General features: G+C 53.7%; 1 protein-coding gene across 1 annotated transcript in view; it reads right to left on the minus strand.

Moving 5' to 3' along the window:
* Window positions 1-268: 268 nt before the first annotated feature.
* The window catches only part of CAPN13 (calpain 13), a 43349-nt gene continuing 17077 nt past the window's right edge, over window positions 269-26540 (minus strand). The window contains exons 5-21 of the mRNA XM_023758628.1: window positions 25214-25388; window positions 24210-24284; window positions 19661-19746; window positions 15598-15672; window positions 13809-13957; window positions 12448-12587; window positions 11793-11804; window positions 10376-10578; window positions 9808-9844; window positions 9392-9448; window positions 6425-6482; window positions 6270-6328; window positions 4762-4830; window positions 2929-3004; window positions 2168-2296; window positions 851-903; window positions 269-295 (exon numbers count right to left, since the gene is read on the minus strand). Coding sequence (XP_023614396.1) covers window positions 269-295; window positions 851-903; window positions 2168-2296; window positions 2929-3004; window positions 4762-4830; window positions 6270-6328; window positions 6425-6482; window positions 9392-9448; window positions 9808-9844; window positions 10376-10578; window positions 11793-11804; window positions 12448-12587; window positions 13809-13957; window positions 15598-15672; window positions 19661-19746; window positions 24210-24284; window positions 25214-25388 — 1480 coding nt within the window. The remainder of the gene's footprint in view (window positions 296-850; window positions 904-2167; window positions 2297-2928; window positions 3005-4761; window positions 4831-6269; window positions 6329-6424; window positions 6483-9391; window positions 9449-9807; window positions 9845-10375; window positions 10579-11792; window positions 11805-12447; window positions 12588-13808; window positions 13958-15597; window positions 15673-19660; window positions 19747-24209; window positions 24285-25213; window positions 25389-26540) is intronic.

Genomic DNA, 26540 nt, shown 5'->3' on the forward strand with positions numbered 1-26540 from the left:
AACAGATTCTAACTCCCTCACTCATGACTTTCAGGCCATTCTCTTTCATGAATGCCCACTGGTCTCCATGACTTGGATGAAACCTGCAGCACTGGCCTTAAAACCTCAGGTCCCCCTTGGCTCACACAAATAAGGGCTCGTTAACCTCTGAGGCTGCTCCTAGGGAGAGGGTCTTGTGTGCAGGTGAAGGGGAATTGGGTCCCAAGAAGAAATGATTCTAAAGCTGCCATGTCTTACCTGGTCTCTGGGGTCTGCTCTACTCCTTGCTTCAGTTGTACATGACCAAGTTCATCCACTAGGAAATAAGCATTCTCATTACAACCAGTCTTTACACTCATGAGCTTCACACAGATCAGGGCAAATGGTACCCTCCTCCCTTGAAAGATCTCTGTCTAGTCTCATCAACCCTTTCTGGCTAATTCCAATCCAAGCAGGAGGTCCCGCCCCTGTCACAGCATATCTCCTGCTACTCCCTGCACTGCCAGGCAGTGGAAGGGTAGCTGAGGTCGACCAGCTGGCTGGGCCAGGAGGTTCTTTCCAAAACTCAATGGGAGGAAGTTTAATGTACAGTGAGCTCAGCAGGTGTGCTTCAGTTCCCGCTTGGATTGATGACTTCCACATAATCCTCTGCTTTATTAAGCTATCGGAAAAAAATAAAATGCCTGCCAAGCTCCTAGAGCAGCCTTGGCAGCCAGCAATATATAAAGGCAGTAATTGGAGGCAGGGGGGCCGGCAGCTTGGCTGGCCTCTGACAGACTGTTTGATATCCTCAGGGAGAAAAATGCCCCTGGAATCTGGGGAGGAGAGGAGGGCTGGGCTGGTCCTGTCTCTGGAGGGCAAGGCGGCTCACCTCCACTTCTGTCAGGTAGAGTCTTCCATCCTTGGAGAGGTTGCGGAAAGTCTCTACGGTAGAGAGGAGAGGAATCAGGACAGGCCCGTATAAAAGCAAGTGCGGAGATTCTGTGTGAAGCCAGAGAAACTCCCTCCCTCTCCACGGGGATGCTTTGGCTCCCCTTCCCTTTCCAGGGACAGCTGGGGCTCAAGTCTCTGGAACTGCTCTGGCTGCTCCGGCCCACATGCCTCTCTCCCTCTTCGTCTCCCTGCTCTATGCGTCTCCTCACTTGGCCGTGGGGCGGTGTGGGCTTATCTCTGGAAGTATTTCCGGAGCATCATTCGGGAACGAACCTCCCTCATCCAATTGAGAACTCTCTGGAACAGGTTTATGCCTCAGGCTTTTCATTTATCCTCCCAGGGCTCTGTTCTCACAATCTTTTTATTTTTTTGGATAATCCTCACTGGAGGATATTTTTTTCCATTGATTTTTAGAGGGAGAGGAAGGCAGGGGTAGAGACAGAGAGGGAGAAGCATCAATCAATTGGTTGCCTTCCGCACGCTCCCCAACCAGGGCCAGAGATTGAGCTTATAACCGAGGTACGTGCCTTGACTGAAATCAAACCTGGGACCCTTCAGTCCGGGCCTACACTCTAACCACCGAGCCAAATCAGCTAGGGCTGTTCTCACCATCTTAACATGAATGGTCTAGCTCAGAGCGGTAGGGTTTACAGTGATGCCACGAGGAAGGGCGGTGCAAGGATTAGAGCTGAGGCCAGATGCCACTGCTACCTCCGCCACGGCAGGTCCATTTTGAGCTATTTTGTAGCTTGGGGTTTCACAGAAGATTTCATTTACAACAAAGGGGTATGCTGCTAAAAAGCGTCAAACCTCTGGCCTACAGAGCTGAGTTTCTGCGGCCTGGGGAAAGACCTCCTGCCCCCAGCTATTTGCTGGCGTGTGCAATTCCTCCTGCAGAGACCAAGCCATTCGCCACATGACTACAGAGCAGGTTTAAACTATAAACACAATCTGGAGAGGGACCCAGTGATTCGGCCGTGACCCTGGAAGGAGCACTGAGTAAACAGGGTGATGAGGAGACGAGAGCCCGGGATAGGGGATCTCCTGGAGAGAAAGGGTGCAGAAGGAGCCTGGGGACACCAGCCGGTGACACCAGGACGCAGGCTAGCGTTGGCTCTGTCTCTTGGGGCAACAGCTCCTGGGGCAGGACTGCAGGCCGCCCACTGCCCAGGCTGGGGCAGGAGTGCATCCCTGGTCCCCTCCTGGGTTTCTGGTCACTGGGAAGGTCTCCAGGATGTCCCCAGGTGACACTTACTTGCCATGGCTTCCAGCCGCACCAGGAAGCAGACCAGGCTGGGGAAGCTGACCCGGCCGGCGCTGTCGCTGTACCTGAGGGCGACGAGATCCAGCAGCTCGCTGCCGACGGAGACCTCTGCAAGGAAGTCTGGGCCACAGGTTTCCTGACTCAACCTTTGTGCGAGCCGTTCCCCACACGGCGCAGTGGAGATGGCGATTCCCGCCCTTCCCAGTCTCAGAGTCGTGGAGACCATCGAATGAGATGACCTGAGTACAAGTCCTTGCCCGACCACCAGGCACTCCTGCAGGGCTGCATCCTTAGCCCGGGACTGAAAGCTCTGCCTCCTTGCAGCAGAGAGATGCCATGGATTTCGTTTAGCCCCAAACCCTCTGTGGCGAGTGCACCAGCCTGCCCGTGGGTGTTTAACCCCGACGGCCCGGATGCCAAGATGAAGAGTCCCCGAGGGCGGCGTGGTGGTAGGGTTTCAATCATGTGGCTAACCCTCTCGCAGTTAGAGCTGTGCTGGGGAGAAGGCAGCCGGCAGCATTGACTGGCACGTGAGAACTCGGGCAAAGGAAGCAGAGTCTGAGCCCAGAGCTGGAGGCCCCAGAGGCCGGTGTAAACCAGGGGAGGCCACGAAGCCACAGCTCTGCTGGTCCTGACTGCCCGCTCCGCTGCACCAGCCTTGCCTGCAGCCTCTGAGGGGTTTCACACACACACACACACACACACACACGCTGCCACCCTCCATCATCGGGCTCAGAGGGCCCCTGCTTTACCTGTATCCTTTATGGCCCTCCGCAAATCCGAGCTCAGGAAAATGCCTGTGTTCCTCTGGGTGTTCTGGAAAACGCTCTGACACAGGAAAGAGGCCAGGAGCCGGTGTGAGTCCCAGTGCCCATCGTAAAGAGGACGTCCTGGGAGAGGGAGGTCCCGCAAATCCCTTTGCCATCCCTGGAGGCTCAGCTCAGAGGCAGGCAGGGCACCCAGCGGGGGACGGGGAGGCAGCCCACTCTGACCTCCAGCTGCAGGGCTAGGGGGTTTTCTTCTTCCCCAACCCCCTCTCCCAACCTGCTCTCTCCTCTCCCTCACCCTGCACGGGGCTCCTGACACTCAGGCAGCTCGCTGCCTTCTGGGGAGCTGGGGAGCTCTCGAAAGAGTCTGCACGGGGTGATGAAGAGCACAGACTGGCTTACGGCCCGGCGTGTGCCTTGGGCAGGTTACTGCCTCTTCCCAGGCCTGCTTCCCCATCGGCAGTACAGGCCCAAGGGCCTGGCTCCCAGGTGAGTTGCCGGGAGTAAATGTGCAGATATCTATGTATAAAGTGCCGGGAGGGTGCCCTGCACATAGTGAGCGAGTGCAGGGAGCACCAAGGCAGGCGAGGACTGTGTCCAGGACCAAGCACGGTCCCAGGCCATAGCAACCCCAACGCCTCAACCTCTACAGGGGGCTCTCCCTCTCCAGCATGGTTCTGCCTCTCCTGATTCACACACCAACCCTGATTGTCCCATACTTCACAGGTGGGGAGGGAGTGCTTTGGGCTAAGCATGCAAGCCGTGGGACTCCAGCTGGTGTGTCTGAGGCCGACTTCAGAAGACAGTCAGTGGGAGATAGCAGCTTTACCCTTTCTGGCCTTACCTGGCTTTGTTGGTGAGTATAACCACCAAGTGTAGAGTGTTCTCAGAGAGGTATTCATCCCCTCACTCACTCAGTAATTCATAGTTTGGTCATTTGTTTATCACTTTGAGCACCTACTGTGTGCTAGACACTAAGGAAGGCAGTGGGGAAGGAAGATGGCTATGAGGGAGCCCTGGCCCTGGAGGACCCCACAACCTAATGGGGGGCATGTCAGCCACTGCAGTGCCTGCAAGACCCCAAATGACCCAAGTCGGGGATCAGGTGATAGCCTGGGACAGCCACACATTCAGGGACTTTAGTTTCCTGCTGCGAGTTCAAGTGTTAGGAGCTGAGGGGAGAACTCACAGGGCCTCGGGGGTGGACAAGACCCCCCAGGGAGGCCCTGCGGGGATGTTGTGTCTGAGCTGGACTCCCAGGGTGGGTGGGCGCTGCCCAGGCTGGGAGTGCAGGGAGGATGAGCAAGGAGTCTCCTTGTTGGGGTCTGCAGGGGTGTGTGGAGAAAGTGGAAGGGCCTCTCCTGGATCCTAAAGGAGGCTCATAACTCAGAGGATCTGGCGCACAGCTCTGAGGAGGTTAGAGTTTGTCCTGAGCACTGGGATGGCCATATACATCTGTGGTTTTGATGTACCTTCCAGCACGTGGAGGGGCAGGGAAGGAGGTGAACTGGCAGCCTGGGGATGCGGCTGTGTGCCAGGGGAGGGATGTGGGGGCAAGGATAGCTGGTGGTTTAGCTACACTCCATGGCGGGCCCTTTCTCTCCACCCTCCAAGAGCGATCCTCACCCTGCCACTCCATCGGGCACTGCCTTCTGGTGACGCATGTATGTCTCCCCGAACACAATGGGAGTTCTCTTTGAGGCCTGGTGAAGCTCCTTTTCTTTGCACCCCTCAACCCGGGTGCAGGAGAAAGCGCCCACTACTATCTGCTAAACGGGATGGAACAAGAGTGCTAGTCCAAAGCAAACATGCTGGTACCTGGCAGCTGACGAGTCGGCTCCACAGCCTGGAGAACTCCTCCTCGTCGAGCTGCCCGTTCACTTTCAGCTGCCGGGGGGTTAAGAGTTAACCAGTCCAGCGTGCACTGAGCAGAGGGGCCGCAGGTCCCACCAACAAGCCCTCCATCCTTCAACTAGTGACACGGACGGGGACTGGGCCTCACGCCAGCTGGCTCCTGCTGCGTCTGAAAGGGACCTGGCTTAGATTTATTTTACAAGGGGAAATGGAGAAGTGGAAGGAGAAGAAAGCCCTGAGAAAGGGGAGGCCAACATCTCTTGCATCCAGGGGAAGAGAGAGAGCCCCAACCACAACCTTCACCAGTTGAGTGGGAACAAGCCTGAGGGGGTCATGGCAACTCCTGAAACAGCCTGAGACGTGAACGTGGGCCAGGTGTGCATGCGAATGGATGTCTTAAAACCAGCCCTAGCCATTCCATATGATGGATTTCATGAGAACTTATGACAAGAAAAGAATGGATCTCGGAGGGCCTGGAGTGTGAGTAGGAGGAAGGGTAGAAAAGACCCATCTGCTTTGCTGGGGCGGGGGGGCGGTGGGGGTGGGCGCGGCGGGTGACTCCTCCAGGGCTACCTTCCCCAGGATGGGGGGCTGCTATGGCTGTTTTGATTCATCTGCTGGCAGAGACAGGGCCTGATTTATGATTTCATCAAGAAGCCCTCTTGTTTGACAGCGATGACCTTCAAATTCCCAATCAAGTCCTGTTAGGAGTGAAAGAGCAGGGTCTGTCTTCCTCCCAGGAGACCACCCACACCGAGGGGAGCGCTACAGGTATGCTGGGGGCTATGCATACTGGAGGATGGTCTTTCCTGTCTGTCAGGGGAGGGGCCCACATGGCTCATCAGAGAAAGAAGCCAGGATGGGGGGCAGGAGACCTGGGTTTGATTCCCTGCTCTGCCACGTGACTATGGAAACTGGACAAGTCACTGGATGGCTGGCCCTGTCTCCCATCTGCCCCTGGGGTCCAACTGCTGTACAGACTGAGGACTTCTCCACAGGTTTCAGTGCTTCTGTAGTTGCTTGACAGATGGTAACTATTGTCATTGTTGCTGCGGCTATTATTAAAAATATATATTTTTATTGATTTCAGAGAGGAAGGGAGAGGGACGGAGAGATAGAAACATCAATGATGAAAGAGAATCATTGATCGGCTGCTTCCTGCACACCCCCTATTGGGGACTAAGCCAGCAACTCTGGCATGTGCCCTTGACTGGAATCAAACCTGGGACCCTTCAGTCCGCAGGCTGACACTCTATCCACTGAGCCAAACCAGCTAGAGCACTACAGTTACCAGTATTTTGGAGAGTTAGGGGGTTAGACTAGAATCCACAGAAAGCCAGGCCCTTTGGTGAGCTCGCAGAACCAAGAAAAAGAGAAAATACTGAGAGAAAGGGTTCTGTAACATCTCATTAGATTCCTTGGGAGGCCCACAGAGCAGATGGGGACGGCTGGGAGATGACTGCAAAGGATACATCCATCAGCGCCACGATGCTCCGGCACTCATCCAAAGAGAAGGTGTCCGCTGGAGGTCCTGAGGGGGCAGAACAGGTGGGATTGAAGTGTCAGGGGTGGGTGACATTGGGCTGGCTCGGCAGTGGGGATGACGTTGGGAACCGCAGGTCCTTACCTTTCAGGAATTCCTGGTTGAGAAGTCTCTGAAGCTGGGTGGCATCAATGCCTAGTCCCTGGTCCAAACAAAGGAGGAATTATCCAGTGCCCAGGAGCTGAGGGACACATCTGCCTGGCTCTGCAAAGCACTCAGATTGCTTAATCACAGTTCCCACCCAGTGCCCAGCTCACCTTTGTCAGGAAGCTTCTCCTGATGGCTCCGGGCCACGGTGATACTCCCTCCCCGGAACCTCTGTGGTGCTGACTACTCCCGAGGGTTGATACCTCGTGTGGGTACCTTGCATTTATCTCTTCATTCGTGATTGGATTGAAAGCAGTGCTTGCTTCCCCCCCACCATGCTTTGCACTTGGGAGTCCCTCAGGAGAAGTATTGCTGAATGAATCAATTCAGCCCCGTAGGTATGTTTCCCCATCTGCTTCCAGAAAGAGACTAAGAAAATATGACTATTGAATGTACATGTGTGGGGTTGTGGAGGGGCGGGGGGGAGTGAGAGGAGATTAAAATGCTGGGAACCTGAGCTAAGAGAAGCTGCTCTAATTGAACCCATTACTTAATGCTAGTCTTCCCAGACACTGAAGCAGGAAGGATTTCCTGGCCTGAACTTCTGGAGGCATTAACTGAATTCAATTTTCTATGAGGGACATTGAGTGGCTGTATGGGCAGTATCTTCCATGATGGTTTTACCGAGAAGAGCTGCTCTAACGTGGCCGTTTCTTACACCAGCCTGGTCAAAGCTGAGGGGATGATGGGACATTAACACCCTGGCATAGCGTTTACACGGGGAAGGAGTTGGAGTGAGGACTCCCAGCGGGTGGCTTTGCAGAGTGGTGCTGGGTCAGGTGGAAGAAGGGGCCTCCTTAGGGTCTTCTGAGAACCAGCACCCCATAGAGGGCATGCTGTCCCCAGGGTTGGCCTCATCACACAGAACGGAAAGCAAGAACAATCCTGCAGCCTGTACTTTAGCTAGAAGGATGACCCCTCATGAGGCCCCCAGAAATGCTGCCAGTGTCTGAAATTGGCCCTTAGGTCATTCCTCCAACGTCTCATGGGTCAGGGAAGTCCTTTTGGTGTGCCCACCATCAACTGAGTTTTTTCCCTCAAAAGAAACATGGTACCTTGCTTTGCAGAGCAGCTGACATGTTGGTGAGGAACTCCAACCAACGAGAAGATAAGCAGCTTTGACGCATGGATCCTATCTCCCTCTTGCAGGTCTCCCAACCTCCCAGCACAGCCCCTGACCTGGACCCTGGACCAGTCACCACCAGGATGTTTGAGGAGATGAGGCTAGGAATGGAGATGAACTTTGCCTCAACGAATTCCCAAAGAATTGCACTCTGTCTCTACCACCACAATGGAAGTTCTCGAGTTCTGACACTGCATTCCCAAAGCGTAGCATGGTACTTGGAATGTCCTAGGTATTGGGACATGTTTACCAACTAAATACATGATGGATGGGTGGGCCTGGTCTGCCCCATTAGCAACCTGTCCTTGCTGGCCACAGGTAGCCACTGGCTTATGGCACCATCCCCACTACCATGGCTGATGAAGGTGACTCGTGGTAATGGTAGCAGTCCTAGCAAGTCACCGTATTCATTTAAGGCTAGGTGAACGGATACAAGAAATCAGGAGAAAGGACACAGTGAGCACATGGGCTTATTTTTTTTCTTTCACAACTTTTGAGAATAGCTTGCAAGTTTTGCAGAAAGATGCCGGGTTGGTGCTGCTCAAGGGTGTCCGGGCAAGGGGTGAGAAGGGACTGGAGTCCAGACTGGGTTCTACTCCCAACTGTTTGGCACCAATCTGTGCCTCATTTCTACAAAGGCCCCATATGGGCTCCAGTGACCCTCTCTGAGAGACATTTGGTTGTTGTTTAGAAAAGTCCTAATTAGGGAATCCGTACCATTTATCATCTCCCAATTTATCACTATATTTCAGATTGTGCAGGTGCATAGACCATGTTGAGGATTTGCCACTCACCCCTGAAGGAAGTTTGGTCTCAGGTACCTAGTCAGGTCCTGCTGATCAGCTTGGGGCAGTGACCTGAGCTTGGGCATCTGCTCTAGGGGAAGCTAATCTCTCTTAATTCAATGCAAATTGATTGAGCACCTTCTCTGTGCCAAGGGCAGTGAAAGGTCTGGGGACAAGGAATGCATATGATGTCATCCCTGCCTTCAGGACCTCACAGACTGTATCAGGTCAAGAGCCTTTTGAATCAGCCCAGATGTAGACCTGAATCCTGGGCCCATATTAATTTCAAGGAGGTGCTCCTTGCAACCTGCACTCTACATGCCAGCCACATTCTTTACTTCTCCTTGAGTTTTCCTCTGAGCCCAGGCTCCTGAATGATTTCCCTTTGGGCTGCCTCCTGGCCATCACCGCCCCAGCAGCCGTCTGAATGTCTGGCATCCATCCTGTCCTTGGCCTCTGCCTGGCCCGGGGCTGGCACCATGCACAAGATCATCTGTATCACTTTCCACCCAACATGATTATTAATGGTAAAAAGCCCATCGTGCAGAGCCCTTGGCAGCTGTTTTTATCCTGACAAGTCAAGGAGTTCTTTATAACGGTTTATAAAACCATTAAGAAAATCCCCTGTGTACATAGGTGGCTTGCTTGGCAGGAAGAGTTCTGTTGGTGATTTCTGCAGCTGGCTATCTCCCGGGAGGAATGATGCCAAGGTTGGTGGGAGCTGGCAGAGCAGGAGAAGGAAAGATTTCAAGGGATGTTGCCAGCTGCTTGTGTACAGATTTAAAAAGCTCTACATTCCATCCCAGATGTCACCCAGGTGGGAAGTCATTTCTCTCCAGAGTTTGGTAGCCAGATCAGTTCCGGAGATGTCCAGAGAAGGAGGCCGATAAAATAACCCGTGAAGTTACCTTTCCTCTCCTCATCCTGATAAAAGCCTGGGACAGATTTCCTTCCCTATTTCCTTCCCTCTGGTCCCTCCATTACCTGTCCCCATACCTGCTGGGCGTATTTGTAGAAAATGCTTTGTTGGGAGCCATTTTCTGGAAGACTTGCCTGGATCAAAGGGAAAATAGCCCACATCAAATTTTTGGAAAAGGAAGGCACCTGTCTGGCACAGTGAGGGCTCAAGAACCCCCCCACCTGGATCTGGGACAGAGGCTTCATCCAGCAATCGGGTGAAACCTTTAGGGGAAGGGGAAAGTGGAAGTTGGTGGAAAGAAGATGGTTGGGCCCAGCCTGGCCTTGGAGGCCTGGCCTTCTCCCCTCTGCCCGGCCCCTTTGAGCCAGCACCATCCCCTTATAATGTTTGTTTTCATTGGTCAGTGATGAGGAAAGAAGGAAGAAGATAGAAGAAGGTCTTGGGGATGGAATGTGGCCAATGAGACCTACCCACCACCTTCCTGCACACCTACCTGCAGTGCTCTGAGGTTGAAACCGCTGCCCAGGTTCCTAGAAAATCAGGGGGACAGTGTGACAAGGATGCCCGCTCACTGTTCAAAGGGGCCTTGCCTATGGAGGGCACCCCAGGGGGCACCGACGCCAAGGACCGAGTGGAGCACCCTAGGCACAGCAGGCTGTGAAGTGGGCGGCTTTGACAGTTGGCAGACAATGACCAGCATGACCACATGTCCAGTCTTTTGGGCCATCTGGTCCTTAACCATCTAGGAAGTGGTTCCTTTCACAAGATACGCATGGACAGCAACCCTCATTGCCAGGATGGCAGGTAAGCGTCACCTCAAGTTGTGACCCTGACTGGTAGCCCAGTGGCTGCCTGGCATGCTGGACTGAGAAGGCTCCGTCCATGCTCCCCTGTGAAGACCGCCATGACTGCGGAGATGTCTGCCTCAGGTCCAGGAGGGGGTGAGGTGAGCTGCCCAGCAGGGTGTACATTTGCTGACCCGTCTTGACCATGAACATGGCATTGAATGTGTTTTAATGAAATTAGGTAGAATTTTCAGTTAGAACCCCAGAGGTTCTTACCGGTCCGGGTCTGGCATTTTCAGGAAGATTCGAAGCAAGAACTCAACTGCTTCTCTGCGCGCAGACGGGACGGCCACATAGGTCCCCGGGCTCAGCGTGAAGCACTTTGTGAGGTTGTACTTGGCTCTAGTCACGATGCCCTTTTCAGCACTTCTGAATCGGGAAAAAAAGCTGGACGGCAGTCTCTCCCGGAAGTGCTGAAACTAGAGGAAACACGGGGACGGTGAGAAAGCCCCCGTGGGTGTGCGTCCCAGCCACCAGGGAGACCCTCCACCTTCCAGACGCCTCTCCATGAACCAAACAGGCCCTAATGAGGGAGACGGTGCTAGGCCAAACCCTCAAAATGCAAGAGGGTTTAGACCGTTATTTAATATAGATGCTAACACTATAATGAATGCAAAGAAATATGACAAGAGGTTTCATCTAATTAAATCTAACAGCATCCTGGATTCTGGGTTTGCCTCTCTGCTTACCTATATATGAAGAATTTCTTGGAAACTAGTGAGACTGTTTGAACACTGGGCTCCTCCAGGAGCCCCCAGGCCCCTCTGCCCTGTGCCTTCTGCGAAGCTCTCTCTGTATTGCCACAGTGGGGCTCCCTGCACTTCCTCCATTTCATCTTCCCAGCGGAGCCCTGAAATTTCTTCTCATTGGAGAATAATAGGCCCTGATCATTTTCCTTTTATTTCAATATTTTCTTAGAGATAAAACAATAAATATAACGCAGTTCCCATTACCGATGTCACATACATATTACACAATAAAAGCCCCTTACTAAATAAATTTTCCCCAGTACAGTCGAGCATGGGCATTCCATTTAGAATGGTTACACTGCATGACATGATTATTTGTGAGCTCCGCCTTGGGGGAAAACAGGGAGAAGGGGAGAGGGCTTTTTTTGTTCTTTTTTTCAGGGGGTGGAAACAGGGCTGTTACAAGATGAGACGGGAGATAGGCGGCTGTCCCAGGAATGCACCAGAGCTCTGGATGGAATCTTCCAAAGTGATGCTGTTGACATGCCCAGCAGCCCCAGTGGGTTGGGAGCCTGACTTGCTTGAGCCCTTCTGGCAAAAGTAATGATGAGCTTAGTTATTCTGCACAGCCAGCACCGTCCTGTGGCTCTGTGTGTGTGTGCGTGCATGCACACACGGACGCACATGTGGGTATCGTGTCCTCTACAATGTAGAAGATAAGGTTTTCCCTGCTTCCCTGCTCTCCTGCCCTCCTCCCTCCCTGGACCCTCATTGCCCTGCCCAGACTCCTGATCCTGCAGAACTGACTTGCTCAATGGCAGCAAGAAGTGTGAATGCGGGGACCTGGTGAGGGTTCTTGGTCCATGGGTGTCGGTCTGTAACACTTGACTGACAGACAACAACAGAGGCGTGAGAAGCCCAGTGAGGGCGGTAGTGAGCCATACCTGAGGGTCGACCTGTGGGGAAAGAGAAGAAAGGCAGAATCAGAAACCCAAATCAATACCCAAGGGCAAGCAGATCCCAGCAGCCCGGCTCAGGGCCCTGCATTCCTTCTTTCTGTGCAGTCTGCCTGTTGCCTGGCACACCCAGGGATGAATGGGGATCACTGCACATGGCCTGTGTGGAGCTGTGAAAAAGGAAAGCGAACCCATTGTGGGGAGCAGGAAGGGGAAGGACCTGGAGGAGGGGAGCAGGTGCCTGAGAGGAGGAGACTCGCCCTTTGTCAGCTCAGTCAGATGTGGTTACTCATCACAGCAATGATGACAGAATTGGGAGGAAAAGTGAGGCGTTGATAGGGCCTGGAGGTCAGACAGAACCTGGACCATGGTTTCAGCAACAAGCATTAGAGGCGGCACACCAGGAAATGCTGGCGTGGGCGGGTGTGTCCCACTGTAAACTGGTCAAGTCTAATCTCCTGTCAGGTTTTCCTACAAGTTTAGAGTTGGACCGGATGAACTCTATAGCCCCTTGGGGTTGAATCTCCGAGGCTGTGGTTTAGTGACATCTCCTAGCCTGGTTGGCTACTCTCACCCCGCCCCCCACCCCACCAGGTGGACACGAATGTCCCGAAAGGACAAGCCCTGAAGCAGGCAGCCTTACCTTGAACACCTGGAAGTTTAGTGGAAATTTCTCATCTTCTGCCTTTACATTTTGTGGCGCGATGTTGAAAGACACGACGACATTGTTGCCTTCCACGCTCTCGGGCACAGAGAAGATGTACTGTGTGTCCCTCTGAAGTCCTTCTGCAAGAGAAAGAGCTGGCGCTGGAGTTCAGCTCAGCTCCTGGCTCCTGGGACTGGGGGTGGGGGGGGACATGAGTTCAGAGAGCCCTGGGGGTAGTTAGAACCTCTGGGTGTGAAGACCTAAGGCCCGGGCCCCAGTGTTCATAGTTACTAACTGTGAAATCAGCTTCTTTATTTTGTGAGCCTCAGTCTCCTTTTAAAAACAAGGAGGAGGAGTACATTCACCACTTGGTGAAAATGTTTCTTCAACTACAGAGATGAGACCAGCAGAGTGAAGAGCCTGGAGGTTGAAAAGAGGGACACCCTGGGGGTGGGGTCACTCAGCAAACCATTCAAGACAGGCAGGTGCCAAGGAGAGGGAATGCACATGTCTAGGTGCACACACCCCCCACACACACACTCATACACACCCACACACACACACACACAACCACACACACACACACACGCACACACACGCACACACACACTCATACAAACATGCACATGCACACACATGCACACCCCCACACTCACACACACATGCGCACACACATGCACGCACACACATACACGTTGTTTCACAGCCTCTCCTATGCAGGATATGTAAGCACACTCAGGGTCACCCTCACAGGGAGCTGTTCCACTCATCCTTGTCACACGTGGGGAGTGGGAGTGCAGTGAGAGTAGGTGACGCTCCCAGGGTCACAGCCAACATGATTTATCTCTGGAGCCCGGAGCCAGGCTCCGGGGGCTTCCTCTGCATCAGTGCCCTGCGGCAGGACACACCGACCCGGGGCAGGGATGTTCGCCCATACGTCTGAGTGGTGCTCGTGGTGTCTAGGGCCAGACAGGGATTACCAATCCCACTGTTCACAGGAGCGGGGGCTGAGGACAGACACCACCAACATTCCCAGAGTCACAAAGCCAGTACGGGGCAAGGACAGAGTTCAACCCAGCCCTCCCACCATCCTGGAAATGACTGAGGAGTAGTGGACCTATTCTGGCCCTGGGAGACAATAGAAGAGTGAAAGGCCAGGGAGACACATCTGAGATTCTCCTGCCCACCCCACCAGCACCCATTTCCCTTGGGGAAGTACTGCTGTCCCTTTAGGCTGACAAATTCCTCTCCATCCAACTTCAGGCTGATGGGTCAGAATCAAGAGCCATTGAGACCTGAAACAGGATGGGACCAGCGCTGGCAGCATCCCATCTGCCAGGATGATGACCAGTCACAACCACCTGTGGTGTTCCCTGGAGTCATGCGGTTCTTAAACGTCATTTGGGACCATCTTTCATGGGGCATGTGTCCCAGGTCCAGGCTGACTGGAAACTGGTTACATATAAACAGGCAGGAGAAGTTCTCTTGGAAATCTTGACGCGACATCCTGTTAAAAATAGATACACGTCACTTAATGAGCCCTGTTTTTATCCCCAGGGTGGGGGTTCCCCTCACTTCCCTGTACCTTTGCTTGTCAGCTGCAGTGTTCACTGACTTACCACTCCCCACCCCAAGATCAGAGCCTCCTTCTCATTCTGGGTCACCTGAGGTCAAGTACCCTTCCGCTCCCTTCCCTGGCTGGGAGGACAAGGGCAGAGGCAAATCCTGGGTTTTGCATGTCACCTGGCAAAGGCTGGATCGCTGACTGCCATCTCCTTGACCCACAGATCAAACTGCCAGGCTGCTCCCGGCCAGCAGGACGGCGGCCAGTCCCTCTGCCAGGAGTCCTCTGCGCTGCGAGGAAACCGCCTTCCCCTGGGGCCCTTTGCCAATTTCATTGTCGAGGTTTTTATCATCAGAATAAAATGAATTCAACACCTAACATCTCACCTCATGCTGTGATTAAAGTGGAGATATTGGGAATATTTTTCCTTCTAATTTACATTTGTCCCCCTGGTTCTTAATTACTTAGACCCTGCCTCCTTTTCCCATATGCTAAATCTCATTTTCTGTGTCAATAAGTAAACCAGACAGCCCCTCAGAGAAATGTCCCTCTTTTCCTTTAAGATGAGAGCATACGGCCAGAAATGTGTTTTCACAGCATCTAGTCCTACAACAGCCACTGGGCGGAGACACCAGTGTCTGACTGTGAGCTCTAGAGCCTGGGCTGGGCCATGAAACAAGCTAACTCTTTTGGAATTCCTGCAGGAAAACTGGGGAGCCCCCAGCTCCCAACAAGAAGCACAGGAGAGCCCAGCGGGGTGTGGCTCAGCAGTTGAGCATCAACCCAGGAATCAAGAGATCACTGGTTTGATTCCCGGTCAGGGCGCATGCCAGGATTCCAGGATCAATTCCAGGGGGTGTGCAGGAGGCAGCTGATCAATGATTCTCTCTCATCATTGATGTTTCTATCTCTCCCTCCCTCTATCTTTCTCTCTGAAATCAATCCTATATATTAAAAGGCTAATATGCAAATTGACCTAATGGCAGAACGACTGGTCGCTATGATGCTCACTGACCAACAGGGGGCAGTTTCTCAACACAGGAGCTGCCCCCTGGTGGTCAGTGCGCTCCCACAGGGGGAGCACTGCTCAGCCAGAACCCGGGCTCATGGACTCTGCAGCAGCGCTAAGGATGTCCGGCTGCTGGACATCCCCCGAGGGCTCCCAGACTGCTAGAGGGTGCAGGCCAGGCTGAGGGACCATGCCCCAGTGCACAGATTTTGTGCACTGGGCCTCTAGTAAAAACATATTTATTAAGAAGCACAGGAGATAACAGGCATGAAAACCATGCACCCCAGCTTCCAGGAAACTTGGTTTCCAAGCTCCGGTGCCAATTTTCCTTTTACCCTTAACATTTCCTGGAAGTTCCAATATTTCAGAGATGAAGCATCTATCACCCAAAGCGAGAACACACCAGGAATTGCCCATTCAAAGCATCTGTCTCAGTTGAGAAAAAAGGCTCCCTCTACACAGCTCTCTGCAAAGCCAATCTCTAATCTCACAAAACTTTAGGGAAAGGGGAACGCTTGAGGGTGTGGGCAACTGTTAAAGATTTAAAATACAATTTTAAAAGAAGAGTAAATACCAAAACTCGCCATCATCCTTGTTCTCATACAGCTGGCTTTTCCGTGGGTCCCGGGTTTCCTGCCACTCCGGAGACCTGGGTGTGGACAGATAGACCATAGGGTGAGGCCTCCCAGAGCGTTTCATCTCAGCCACACGTGGCCTCCACCGGTGCCTGGGTACAAGTGGAGCACCGGTGCCTGGGTACAAGTGGAGGGTGTCATTCTACCTCATGACAGGATCAGTCATTCTCTCTCCAGCTCGACCCTCTTGTCAGCGCTTTGGGTGGGTACATGCCAGGGTCCATCCCATGTCTCCACCAGAGCCCCACAGTGACCTCGAAACCACCTCGTCCCAAACTGGACTCCCCTCTGCCTCCTCCTGGTGCCCGAGCGAGAACATCCAATCACCCATAATAATGATTTCTTGATTCCAGCTCCCAAACCCCTCCCAAAGCCACCCACATGTTTCCATCCCCATGGCTGTTTCCCTAGACCCCCATCTCCCTCTTCGGCTTCTAACTGGCCTCCCTGGGCTCAGCCCTGCCCACTTTCCCACCCATTGTCCACACTGGCCTCAAAATGATTTTTCTAAACCAGAAATCTGAGTATGGCATTTCCCCGCTTAGAACACATCAGCAGTTGCCTTTGATGCTCAGGATGAAGGTCAAACTCCTGAGACAGCACCTTGGCCTCTGCCCAACCCTCCGGCTTGACCCAAGCACTTGACCTGTTTCCCTACCCCCACCCTCGAGTGCTACACTCCAGCAAGAATGAACGTCATCGCTTCCTTAGAAATCCCGTTATTCTCCCTCCTGCCTCTTGGCCTTCACCATGACGCTCCCTCTGCCTGTTACAGTCTTTCTCCCTTTTGTCCTGTAACCCAGGAATGTCACTTTTCTTTCCTCCTAAAAGGCACTTTGGCTGGAAGCTTTGCTTGTCCCCCTCTCCCACTTCAATTCCACCTTGGGTCAATGCCCCCCTGCCTTTGAGCTCCATGGCACCCTCTCCCACTCCTGTCTCAGCACAGGGTACCCTGTGTTGCTTGTTACTGTCTCTGTGTTACTTGCCTTTGAGTCAGCTCTGACTCCTGGCTGCCTTATGAGTGATGTCTCATCAGCCCTCTCGGCTTCTGTATGCTCCTGCCTAGGGCTTCCTTTATGGAGTCATTTCCTCTCACATTCGGTCTTTCGCTTTTCCTGCCTCCTTCTATTTTCCCAGCATCATGGTCTTCTCCAAAGAAGCTTGATTGACTGTCCCCTCACTGGCCTCCAAGTTCCACGTGCTCGGTGAGCCTTGCTCACCATGGTAATGCTATCATCATGGGGCTTAACACATGCCTTGGCACACAGTAGGCATGCACTAATTGTTTGCTTGCTTAATAATTAAAATTATCCACTTCATGAGGTACTGTGTTCCTGAAGCTGGTCCTAGGACCTGGGATGAAGGAGGAGACCCTCCCAGGCAGAAGGGAACAGGTGCCCCCTCCTCAGCCTACTCCTCAATGGGGAGGCAGGCTCAGGGGCCACGGGCCCAGAGGCACAGGCGGGCAAGGAGATCTTTCTCTGCCAGTGGCTTTCCTCGAGGGCCGAGGAGGGGCGGGCCACCTCTGTGCTGGGAGGGCCAGGCAGGCACCACCCCTCAGGTCCAGGCTGCAGGCTGAGCCAGTCAGATGTGCTATTGTAAAATGGCAATTTTATAATTAAGCGATAATTACATTTTCTGCAGTGTGTAAGGGAAAATAAATGTAGTGTAAATCAATACGCTATCGATTCATGCAAGTTTGCCTTCAAGTGTGTGCAACTGAAATTTCAATTGTGGCTGGGATTAGACCATCCGGCTCTCTCCTTCCGCCCCCATTCTTTAAAGAGGAGAGAGGAAATAGACCACCTGCATGGAGACAGTGCTCATGCAGTCCTGTCGCTTCCTTCCAGCTTGGTTTCTGGTGGGAAATGGCGAACCTCAATGTTCAGCCCAAACACCTGACCCTACAGAGTCGGTCCCTGCGGTGTACACATCCCTCTCCTGCTCAGAGGCCTTCACAGGGTGTAAATCCAAACGTCTAAGCTGGCATGGGGTTCAGCCCCAGCTCCCAACACCTCTCTCCCCAGATCCTCTGCCCCAGGCCAACTTGTTGGCCTTGAACACACTGTAAATGTTCCTGGCTCAGCAGGTGGCCTACAGGTCCCTTCCTACGCAGTGATCTCTTCTGCAGGGAGCCATACCTGCTTTTGGAAGTTGAACTCAAGTTCAACCTCATTCAAGCTTTCCCTGAACATGTGCCCACCCGCCAGAGGCTTCCGGTCCCTGACGTCCCGCATCCCCTGCTGCCTCCCCTGTCATTTGATATTTAGCCTGGGAGGCCTGGGCAACAAAACATCAACTCATGAATTCATGCCTGTCCTCCTACCCCAGGGGAATGTCGTTGACATTGGACCCTCCCCCATCCTAGCCCCATAGCCAAATGGGAATCAGGGACTCTGGCTTTTATGTCACTCCCCCCCCCCGCCCCCGAAATTTTATTTGGCAGCTTGGGGTGATGATTGGGAAGGAGAATTGGAAAGGATTTACATTGGAAAGGGCAAAGGGTAGCCCTGGGAAGGAAGGAAGAATAGAGGCAAGAAAAATGGAGAAAGGGTCAGAGTGAAAACATTGTTCAGTGGCTCCTGGTTTTGCAAATTCATTCCCCTCTGTGGAGGGGGTTCGGCAGCTCAGTGCTCCAGGGGCATCTGAGGTCACACCAGGTCTACGCTGTGAATTCATGTGGCTTGTATCCTCCCTCTCCCCTCTCCCTTGCTTTCCTTTCCTGGACCCTGATCCTTCCCTCTATCCCGATGGCATTTCCATCTCCCAAAGGCTGAGGGCCACCTTGTGCAGGCTCACCCGTCAGCCGTCAGCCACTGGGGCTCACAAAGGGTCACAGTCCCTGCCACAGCCTGGCTGGGGCCGCTGGACCACATTCTGGGCGGTGGGGGGAAGGGGTGTGAAAATTGGGGCTGAGACACTGGCCACCTGTGCATTCGCCTTCTGGAACTCACTTTTCACTGCGCTTTCACTGCTTGTTGGATTTCTGTTCTGTTTGTCTAAATGCTTTGCATTGCCTTTCAAATCCTGTTCTCTCTCCCGCTCCTGCCTCCTCCCCACACCCCGACCTCCCTCCCCACCAGCACCGCTGCTGTGGCCGCTGATCCATGCGGATCAACACCTTTATGATCAGAGGAACACCTTTATGGGCCCAGCGGAGCGCCACGAGCTGGGCCCCACCGGCCGCCCAGGGCAGCAAGTAAGTGTCACCGTCCCTCTGTCCTCAGGACCGTCATCTCATTCCCAGTCAGCAAGGGGGTGGGGCTCAGGGACTAGTCCTCCTGGCAGCTGGGAAATGCCAGCCCAGCTTCTGGGAACCTCTGACCACACAGCTGTATCCCCACAGTCAGCTGGGCCTGAGAGCAGCTACCCGGGGCATGGCCAGCAGGGGTAGATGAGACCCGGTCAGCTCCATCCATTCCTACTCCGAGCAAAGTGCTGGTCCGGCACCAGCCACAGCGAGTCCGGTCAGTAGGGCAGGGCGTCGACCCAGCCGGACTGAGTAAAACGATATCCATCCGGACCTTTGTCTCAGTTCCCTAACCCCCTCCCCCTAAAGAAGTCTTTTCACCCTGAGGACACGGCGTCATCAGGACAGAATCCCAGCAGACCCAGTGATGGGGTGAGGGCCTTCTCTCCGCTCTCCTGGCAGGTGGAGCTCGGCTCCTGCTCTGCCTCCACTTTTTATTTTCATGTTTTCAACCAATTCTGGGTATGGGCTCCAAAGCTTAGACTGTGACCTTCTAGACACTGGGCCTTGTCATCTGTATATGTCCCACAGCACCCACCCAACAGTGCATGTAGCACAGACAGGACACAGTCAGTGTCTAATAGATGTCTGGTGAGTGGCCTCATGGGAGTGCGAGACGGACTGACAGTCAGGCAGGTGTGATTTGGAAAAGCCTGCAGTGAGCTTCACAGCAGGGGAGACGACTCCACGGGGCAGGGGCCTCTCTGAACAGGGGGCTCGGTGAGAGATAGAGAGGTTCTCAGAAACCATACCCGTCACTCCAGCGCCCTTGCCACTCGTCCTGGCCCCAGGGGTTCCACAGGCGGAGAAGGTCTTCCCAGCGCCCCCGGTACTGAATCTGCAAGGAAGAGAAAAGGACACCATCAGAGGCCTCCAGCCAAAGTCAGCAGAAAGAGGGGATATGAATGCAGCTGCTCTTTACCTCCAAGGACTCATTTAACTTCTGACCTCATTTGGCTGCAGCCAGAAAAAAAAATAAATAAGGAAAAATAAAAATCAATGCCTGCTGCCTGCATGGAGCTGGAATGAGGCAGAGGAGAACATGGCTCCTGCTCAGCACCTCGCTGAGCAGGGGCCACGTCATCGTTCCTTCCGACTGAACCCCAGAACCGGGGTGAGCTGATTTAACAGCAGGCAAATAGCATGGATGCTGCCTCCAGCTGCAGAGGGAAGGACGTGTGGGTCTCAAGCTTCCTCCAGGCCCTGCCGCAGCCGGCATCTCTACCCCATTCTTGCTGCTTCCCTGCCAGGCGCCCACTGGGAGCAGTGCTGGGTCTCACAGGAGGATTGAGCAAGACTGGGACCACTTGGAAATGGAGATGTCGGTGGGGGGGTGGTGGTGGTGGGGGGGTAGCCCGCCTCATCCTGCGCCCCTATCTCTGTTCTGGAGCAGGGAGCCTCTGTGGCTTGGCCTTGCCTTTCCCCCGGGGACCTCCTCATCACTCACTCCCAGAAAGGGAGTTGGTACATTTGCTTTTTCAGACCACTTGAGGCCAGAGGGCAGAACTATTGAAAAATTACAATGAAATAATGGCGACCCTTGGACCTACAGTCCCGGATCCAGCAGCGCTCAGCCTGGCGAGAGAAATTAAAGTATGATCGAGCTGTAGCTGGGATATTGATCTGTGCTAATGTTGTCTGCGGAGACAGGGGCCTGGGGGTGAGGGAGGGGGCGGACTTGTTCAATGACTCCAGGTCAGAGGAGGCTGAGCTGAATATTGTCACATGGAAAAGAACCCGTGTGCTTGGAACCAGGCTCTGGCCAAGTCCTGATGTGCGTGCGTTACACCTTTCAATCCTCGCAGGTAGATTTTCACACAATCGCTGTCTTGCAGAGGAGGGGACTGAGCATCAGAGAGGTTAAGCAACTTTCTCAAGGCCATAGAGTAAGTGGCAGAGGCAGAATTCTGACCCTAGCCACAGTCACTCTCCAAAGCCCAGGCTCTTAATTTTGGAACCAGGGAGGGAGAGGGGGGAGCGGGGGTGTGTGGGTGGGGGGGAGAGAAATAAAGGAACAGCTGCTCCAGTGCCCAGCCCATTCTTTGATGTGGCTGTGAACCTGACCCCGCATATAACCTACGCACCTGGCCAAGGCCCATGGGATCACCAGTAAAGCATTGCCATGACAGAGCAATGCAGTGAGACGAGGTCCCAAGACCCTAGCTTGAGCAATGCTCTTTTCTGTGGCTTTTCCTTGTCTGCTTCTATCTTTGACTGGCACCTCAGTGGAAGCCCCTCTGGCTTTAAATGCCACATAGGATGGGGGTAGAGGGCTCCTCGCTCAAACCCAGGTTTCCTGTCCCTCTCTGCCCTACCCCAGAGCACCCCAGGCTTTGCACACAACGTACTGACTGCCAGCACCTGGTGGTGCCCACAAAGCAGGAATGAGTAATGGTCGCCCCGTGGCCCAAAGAGCTTAATGAGCCACCCTCAGTGCCTAACAGACAGTCAAGGGCTCAGCTGGGCCCAGGGGAGAAGAGTGGCCAGTGACCGGAGGGGGCTGGAAGAGGGCTAAATGAGGCGTGCAGATAAACACTCACCCCTTGCCCAGGGGAGTCATGGACCAAGCTAGGAACATAATAAAAAATGCCAATTTCATTTATCTTCCTGTCCGTGTCCCGCCCAGAGGGAGGATGAGCAGATTAAAAAGCACACGGCATTTATGGGCTGGTTTAATCTTCACACTTGCAGAGAGTTATAACCTCCTCTTTCTGGAGGAGAAATTTTCACTAAGGCAAGTTCCTGGCCCCTTGTCCGACTCTGCCTCTCCTTTCCTGTCAGTGCCCTCCTGGGGATCACATGGACCGTGGCCGGGTGGCCCAGGAGTCCATTCCAGACGAGAGCTAATCCAGGTTCTCTATCCTAAGATAGTATTTCCTTAAATGTATTCTCTCAGATGGTAGACCCATAGGCTGTTAATGCTTATCCCTAGAAAAGGGTTTCAAGGTTGATTAACACTAAGCGGTACCTGTCTGGTGAATACAGGCCTTCTCAGAGCCTTTAAAATGTTAATGTCCATCATGAATCTCCAAGCAGGAGATCTCACCAGGCTGGTGCTCCTTACAGCACAGGCTGGGGAGTGTCAGCAGCCATAGAGGGGCAGGACAGCGCCTACAGGACATGAAGTCTTCATCACCTGCCTTCGGGGGGGGGGTGTCCTGTTCAGACCACTTATTATATTACAGGAACAAACGTGTGTGCTGTGGGGGAGCAAACACTCACATAGTGAAAGGAATCATCTGGAGCCTAAACCCCCACAGCCCGAGTCCTGAGTTCACCTCCCTTCCCTGGGCCCTGGGTGTATACATGCCGCTCGATAGCCTGACGGTCTCTGCCTTCGCCATGCCCAGCCTCTGTGGGGACTCACATCCATGGCCATCTGGACCTCTCAACACTCAAGTCCCTTCTCGCCTGTGTTCAGAGGATAAACAAAGACTGTCTCAGTGAATAACAAGGGCCGGGTCCAGGAATGGCAGATGCATCATGCAGGCACCATGGTTCTTCCATTCCATGCCCAGCACAGATACCATCACCAATCACAGCTCTTGCCCCAGATCTGGAAGCAGTGCCAAAGTCTTGCCCATACAGCCATCCAGGGAGCATGGCCAATGATAAAGTTTGACACATAAGAAAACTGATTTGCTGTCTCTAGCCCAAACTTGTCCACATCTGGGTCAGGGGAGGTGTGGGGAGCAGTGCCTGGACATAGAGCCAAGCTTGATGATGGTATTGGCTGTCCCTACCGAGAATTCAGGGAAGGGCTTGGGAGAATTCAGAGGAAGGGAGTCTGGAGCCACTGGGACTGGGATCTCTTCTGGCCTGGGTGTATCAGGACAACCCCTTCCTTGCTTGTGGGAAATGTGTGTTGAGCTCATCACGTATGATCTGTGATGAAGGATCAATGATGTCACCTTCATAGGCCAAGGACGAATGCATTCACTCACTCATACAAGGGCACCCATCCGTTGATCCAACTAGCATGGTAGGTGCCTACTGTTTCCCAGGTACTGTGCAGAGGAAGTAGTTGTTACTGATTTCTTTAGGGAGACATAAGATTTTGTCCTTGTTTTGTGGGTTGGAACACTCCCCAAAACATGAAACAATGGAGCAAGTGGCCTTAGGTCGATGGACAGGAGAGACAGGTTGATACAGAGAGAGGGAAGGCCAGCAGGAGAAAGCATGCTAGAAACAGATCCCAGCACTCCACTTTCCTTGGCCCACAAATGCCTGTGAAAAATGTTCCCTGGAGTTTGGGATGCTATCTGGTAGGGCCTGGTAGACAGTATTACAACTCGGGATTTGTGGGAAGTACAGAGATGGGGAACCTTAGTGGGATGTCATCACAAGGCCAGGAAGCGCTGTCACCGCATGGCTGCATGATAAACGTAGATGGGCACCAAGGAGCTGTGGTGTCGGCCCGGCCACTTCAAGTAGCTGTGTGACCTTGTGAGAGACGGTCCCCTCCCAGGCCTCCGCTTCTTCACTTCCAAATGGAGGAAGCTGTACATTAGTAGTATTTTCTGGACTGGAAATTACTGCCCACAGTAATTACATACGATTTTGTGCACACAGTCAGTTCTATATCAAGGGAAAGACTGTCCTCCGTGGCTACCCTGCCCTCTTCCATGGGAATAAAGTTCCAGTCGGGCATGTGGTGGTCCAGCTAGACAGTATGTTTCCCAGACTCCCTGCACCTCAGTGTGACCACATGTTCAGATTAATGGAATCTGAGAGTGTGCCTTTCCCAATGTGTTCCTCCCAAAAGGATGCATCCCTTTCCCCTGGCCTCCTCCTCTTCCCCTGGCCAGATGAGGAGGGGGCCTGGGGCAGCTGCCCGGGGCTCACAGGGGGAAGTCCAATGCTGTGGATGGCAGAGCCACCTACTAGCTCTCAGACCGCCTGCTTATCTGAGAGTAAAACAAACTTTCCCTTGTTTGAGCCCTGTATTTTGGAGCGTCTGGTACAGTAGTTTAGTTGGTATGTTACAACTAAAACTCTTCAGGGCAAAACTTCCCCTAGAGTCTACTGGCTAATTCATTCTGCGTTCTTTAGGGGTAATCACCAGTCCAGCTAGCCCCTCATCCTGCCCGAGAGCCCTCAAGAAGAGCAGGATCCCTGGGGGGTGAGGGTACTGGGCACCAGAACTTCTGGACGAATAGAAGGACCGAGCTGTCTGTGATAGGCGCCACCACAGGTAAGAAGATAAACACTCACTGCAGCTTTGCTGGGCCTGCTGAGGCATGTGGTTCTGACGCCTGTTCCAAGGAGCAAGACCATGGGGCCCAGCCCATGGAGCCTTACCTGCTCGGCCCCAGTCACGGTGTAGGCATGCTGGCTCACCAGGCCATTCTCCATTCTTGTGGCTTCCCCTGTCGGCTTCACGGGAGAAAAGCAGACCATGCTTTAGACTTTCACAGGTTCTCCCGAGAAAGAGAACAGCACAATTCATGGGCCCTGGGCCGCGCCGCAGCCGGCCCTGGTGAAAAGTGTCCTACGGACTCCAGCTGAAGGGCGTGCATTCCTGGGACTCGTCTCTACAGGTGGAGTTTGAAGGCTGCTGGGTGGTTGAGGCCCCAGGCATTTCATACCTCAAGAGACCACCCACTGCATGACTGATAGAGCCTGAGGACCTGGGGGGAGGGCTGCTTGCTCCCCCAGTCACTCGCCATCCCTGAAACGGCAGGGAACCCGTCTGCTGGGCTTCCCCACCCCGCTGCGAGTGACTGGGGTTTGAAGTGCATCTTAGTTTTGGGTGGTGTTTCAGATTAGGAACGTGTGGCTCAAAGTCCACATGTTTCAAGAGTGAAGGAGGCATCCTCACCTTGGGAGTAGGGAGCTGGCCATCTCAGAACAGACTAATAATTTGGAGGCTCATCCAGACTTTTCAAAACGGCCCATGCTGCCTTTGGGAGGCTGCCTTTGTAAAGAAACACTGAGAATCAAAGGCCCCCCAGCCGCTCACTCTGGACCCATTGCTTCTGGTCACGGGAAGTAATAGGCAAAGGCTTTGAGGTCACAGAGCAGCATCTGAAGCCCTGCTCAGTGACCTGCTGGCTGTGTGACGGGAGCATTTTCCTTGGCCTCTCTGAGCCCATTTCCTCTTCTGTCAGTGAATCCTGCAATCCTATCTCAGAGGGAGGGCTGTCTTGAGAATTGAAGGACGTGACCTCGGTAAAGCACAGCATGACCGACTGTGCTCCAGTAGGTGGCTTTGACCGCTCCCTCCCTAGCTGAAGGAGCCAGTGGCTGAACACGCCAGGTGAGGAAAGGCCCGGACCCATGCGAAGGATTCCTGGTCTACTCACCCCGGCCGGCGTGGCACAGGTCATCAGGGAGCCTGCCTTGGCAGCGGTCTTTACCATCGTCACTAGGTCAGAAGGGGAGGAGTGCAGGCTGATGCTGGTGACCACCCCTCCCGTGAGGTCGACCAGGGCATCGGGGAGGTAGCCGTAGTGCAGGTGCTGATAGGATCCGCGGAACCTGGGAGGGAAAGTCAGACCCAAACCCTGTGGTGCCATCAGTGAGACACTCGGAAAGGGAGGCTGCGCAGCTGACCTCTGCATGTGCTGCAGGTGATGGACTGTCTGTCCACCCTGGACCACGGCCAGCCACCTTCCATTCACCTGGATGGAGACTCTAGGCATCTGCCACCTGCAGCCTAGTCTCCCGGGGCCTGGGCAGCCCTGCGAGCGGCAGTGTTGTGTAGAGGTCAGGAGTGCAGGTGCTGGAGCTGCAGGCCAGGGGTCAGATCCCAACCTCACCCCGTATTTAGCTGCTTGACCCTGGACAAGTTACTTAACCTCATGGGGCTGGACCTAGGGCCTGGCTCATGGCAAGTCCTTAATAAGTACTGGATATTATTATGATGAGTATCCACTGTTTCCTGTTCAGTTTAACAGTAATGGTAGGTGCTTACTGTGTGTGGGGTGTCATGCCAGGTGTTGAGCATTCAAAGGTGAACGGGACCCCATTTCTGCCCTCAGAGAGCTCATGGGCAACCGCCCTGATGGCTGCGGAGGCCAAGGCAGCCTCTGTTCTCACTTGCCCAAACCTTGACCCGGTTTCCCGTTCCCATTCTCAGATTTATCACCCAGCAGCACCAGGGAGATAACAGAGGCAACGGAGGTGCAGACACCAAGCCCTTCACAGGCCAGCGGCAGCGGCATTCCTACCACAGCCTTCTTTCTGGAAATGCAAGTCACACGGGCATCGGGGCCTGGGTTTAAACCTGCGGCTGCCTCTAATGGGCCTGTGACCTTGGACAAGACCTCCCCCCCGCATCCCAGTCCTCAGCCTTTCACCTGGAAATGGTGAGGTTGGCTGGATCAGGTCTGGGGGCTCCTCAGACACTCTTTTCTCACCCCATTTCCACCTCTGTCCTTCTCTCCTCCAGAGTATCACCCAGAATTCACGTAAATTCACTTCAGCAAATACGTATCAAGCAGCCATTGTAAGTGGGACACCATCCCAGGCAAAAATGCCGTGGATGGCTTAGAAAAAGTCTTTTAGTAAAGAGCGTGAAGGATACACGGAACAAAATAGCCATTCCATGGGAACAACCGCGTGACTGATCTCAACTTGTTATCAAACTGGTTCTCAATCTTATCTTTCGCTCCCTCTCTCGGACTCAGG

This window comes from Myotis lucifugus, unplaced genomic scaffold, assembly GCF_000147115.1.
Source record: "Myotis lucifugus unplaced genomic scaffold, Myoluc2.0 scaffold_134, whole genome shotgun sequence".
Lineage (NCBI taxonomy): Eukaryota > Metazoa > Chordata > Mammalia > Chiroptera > Vespertilionidae > Myotis > Myotis lucifugus.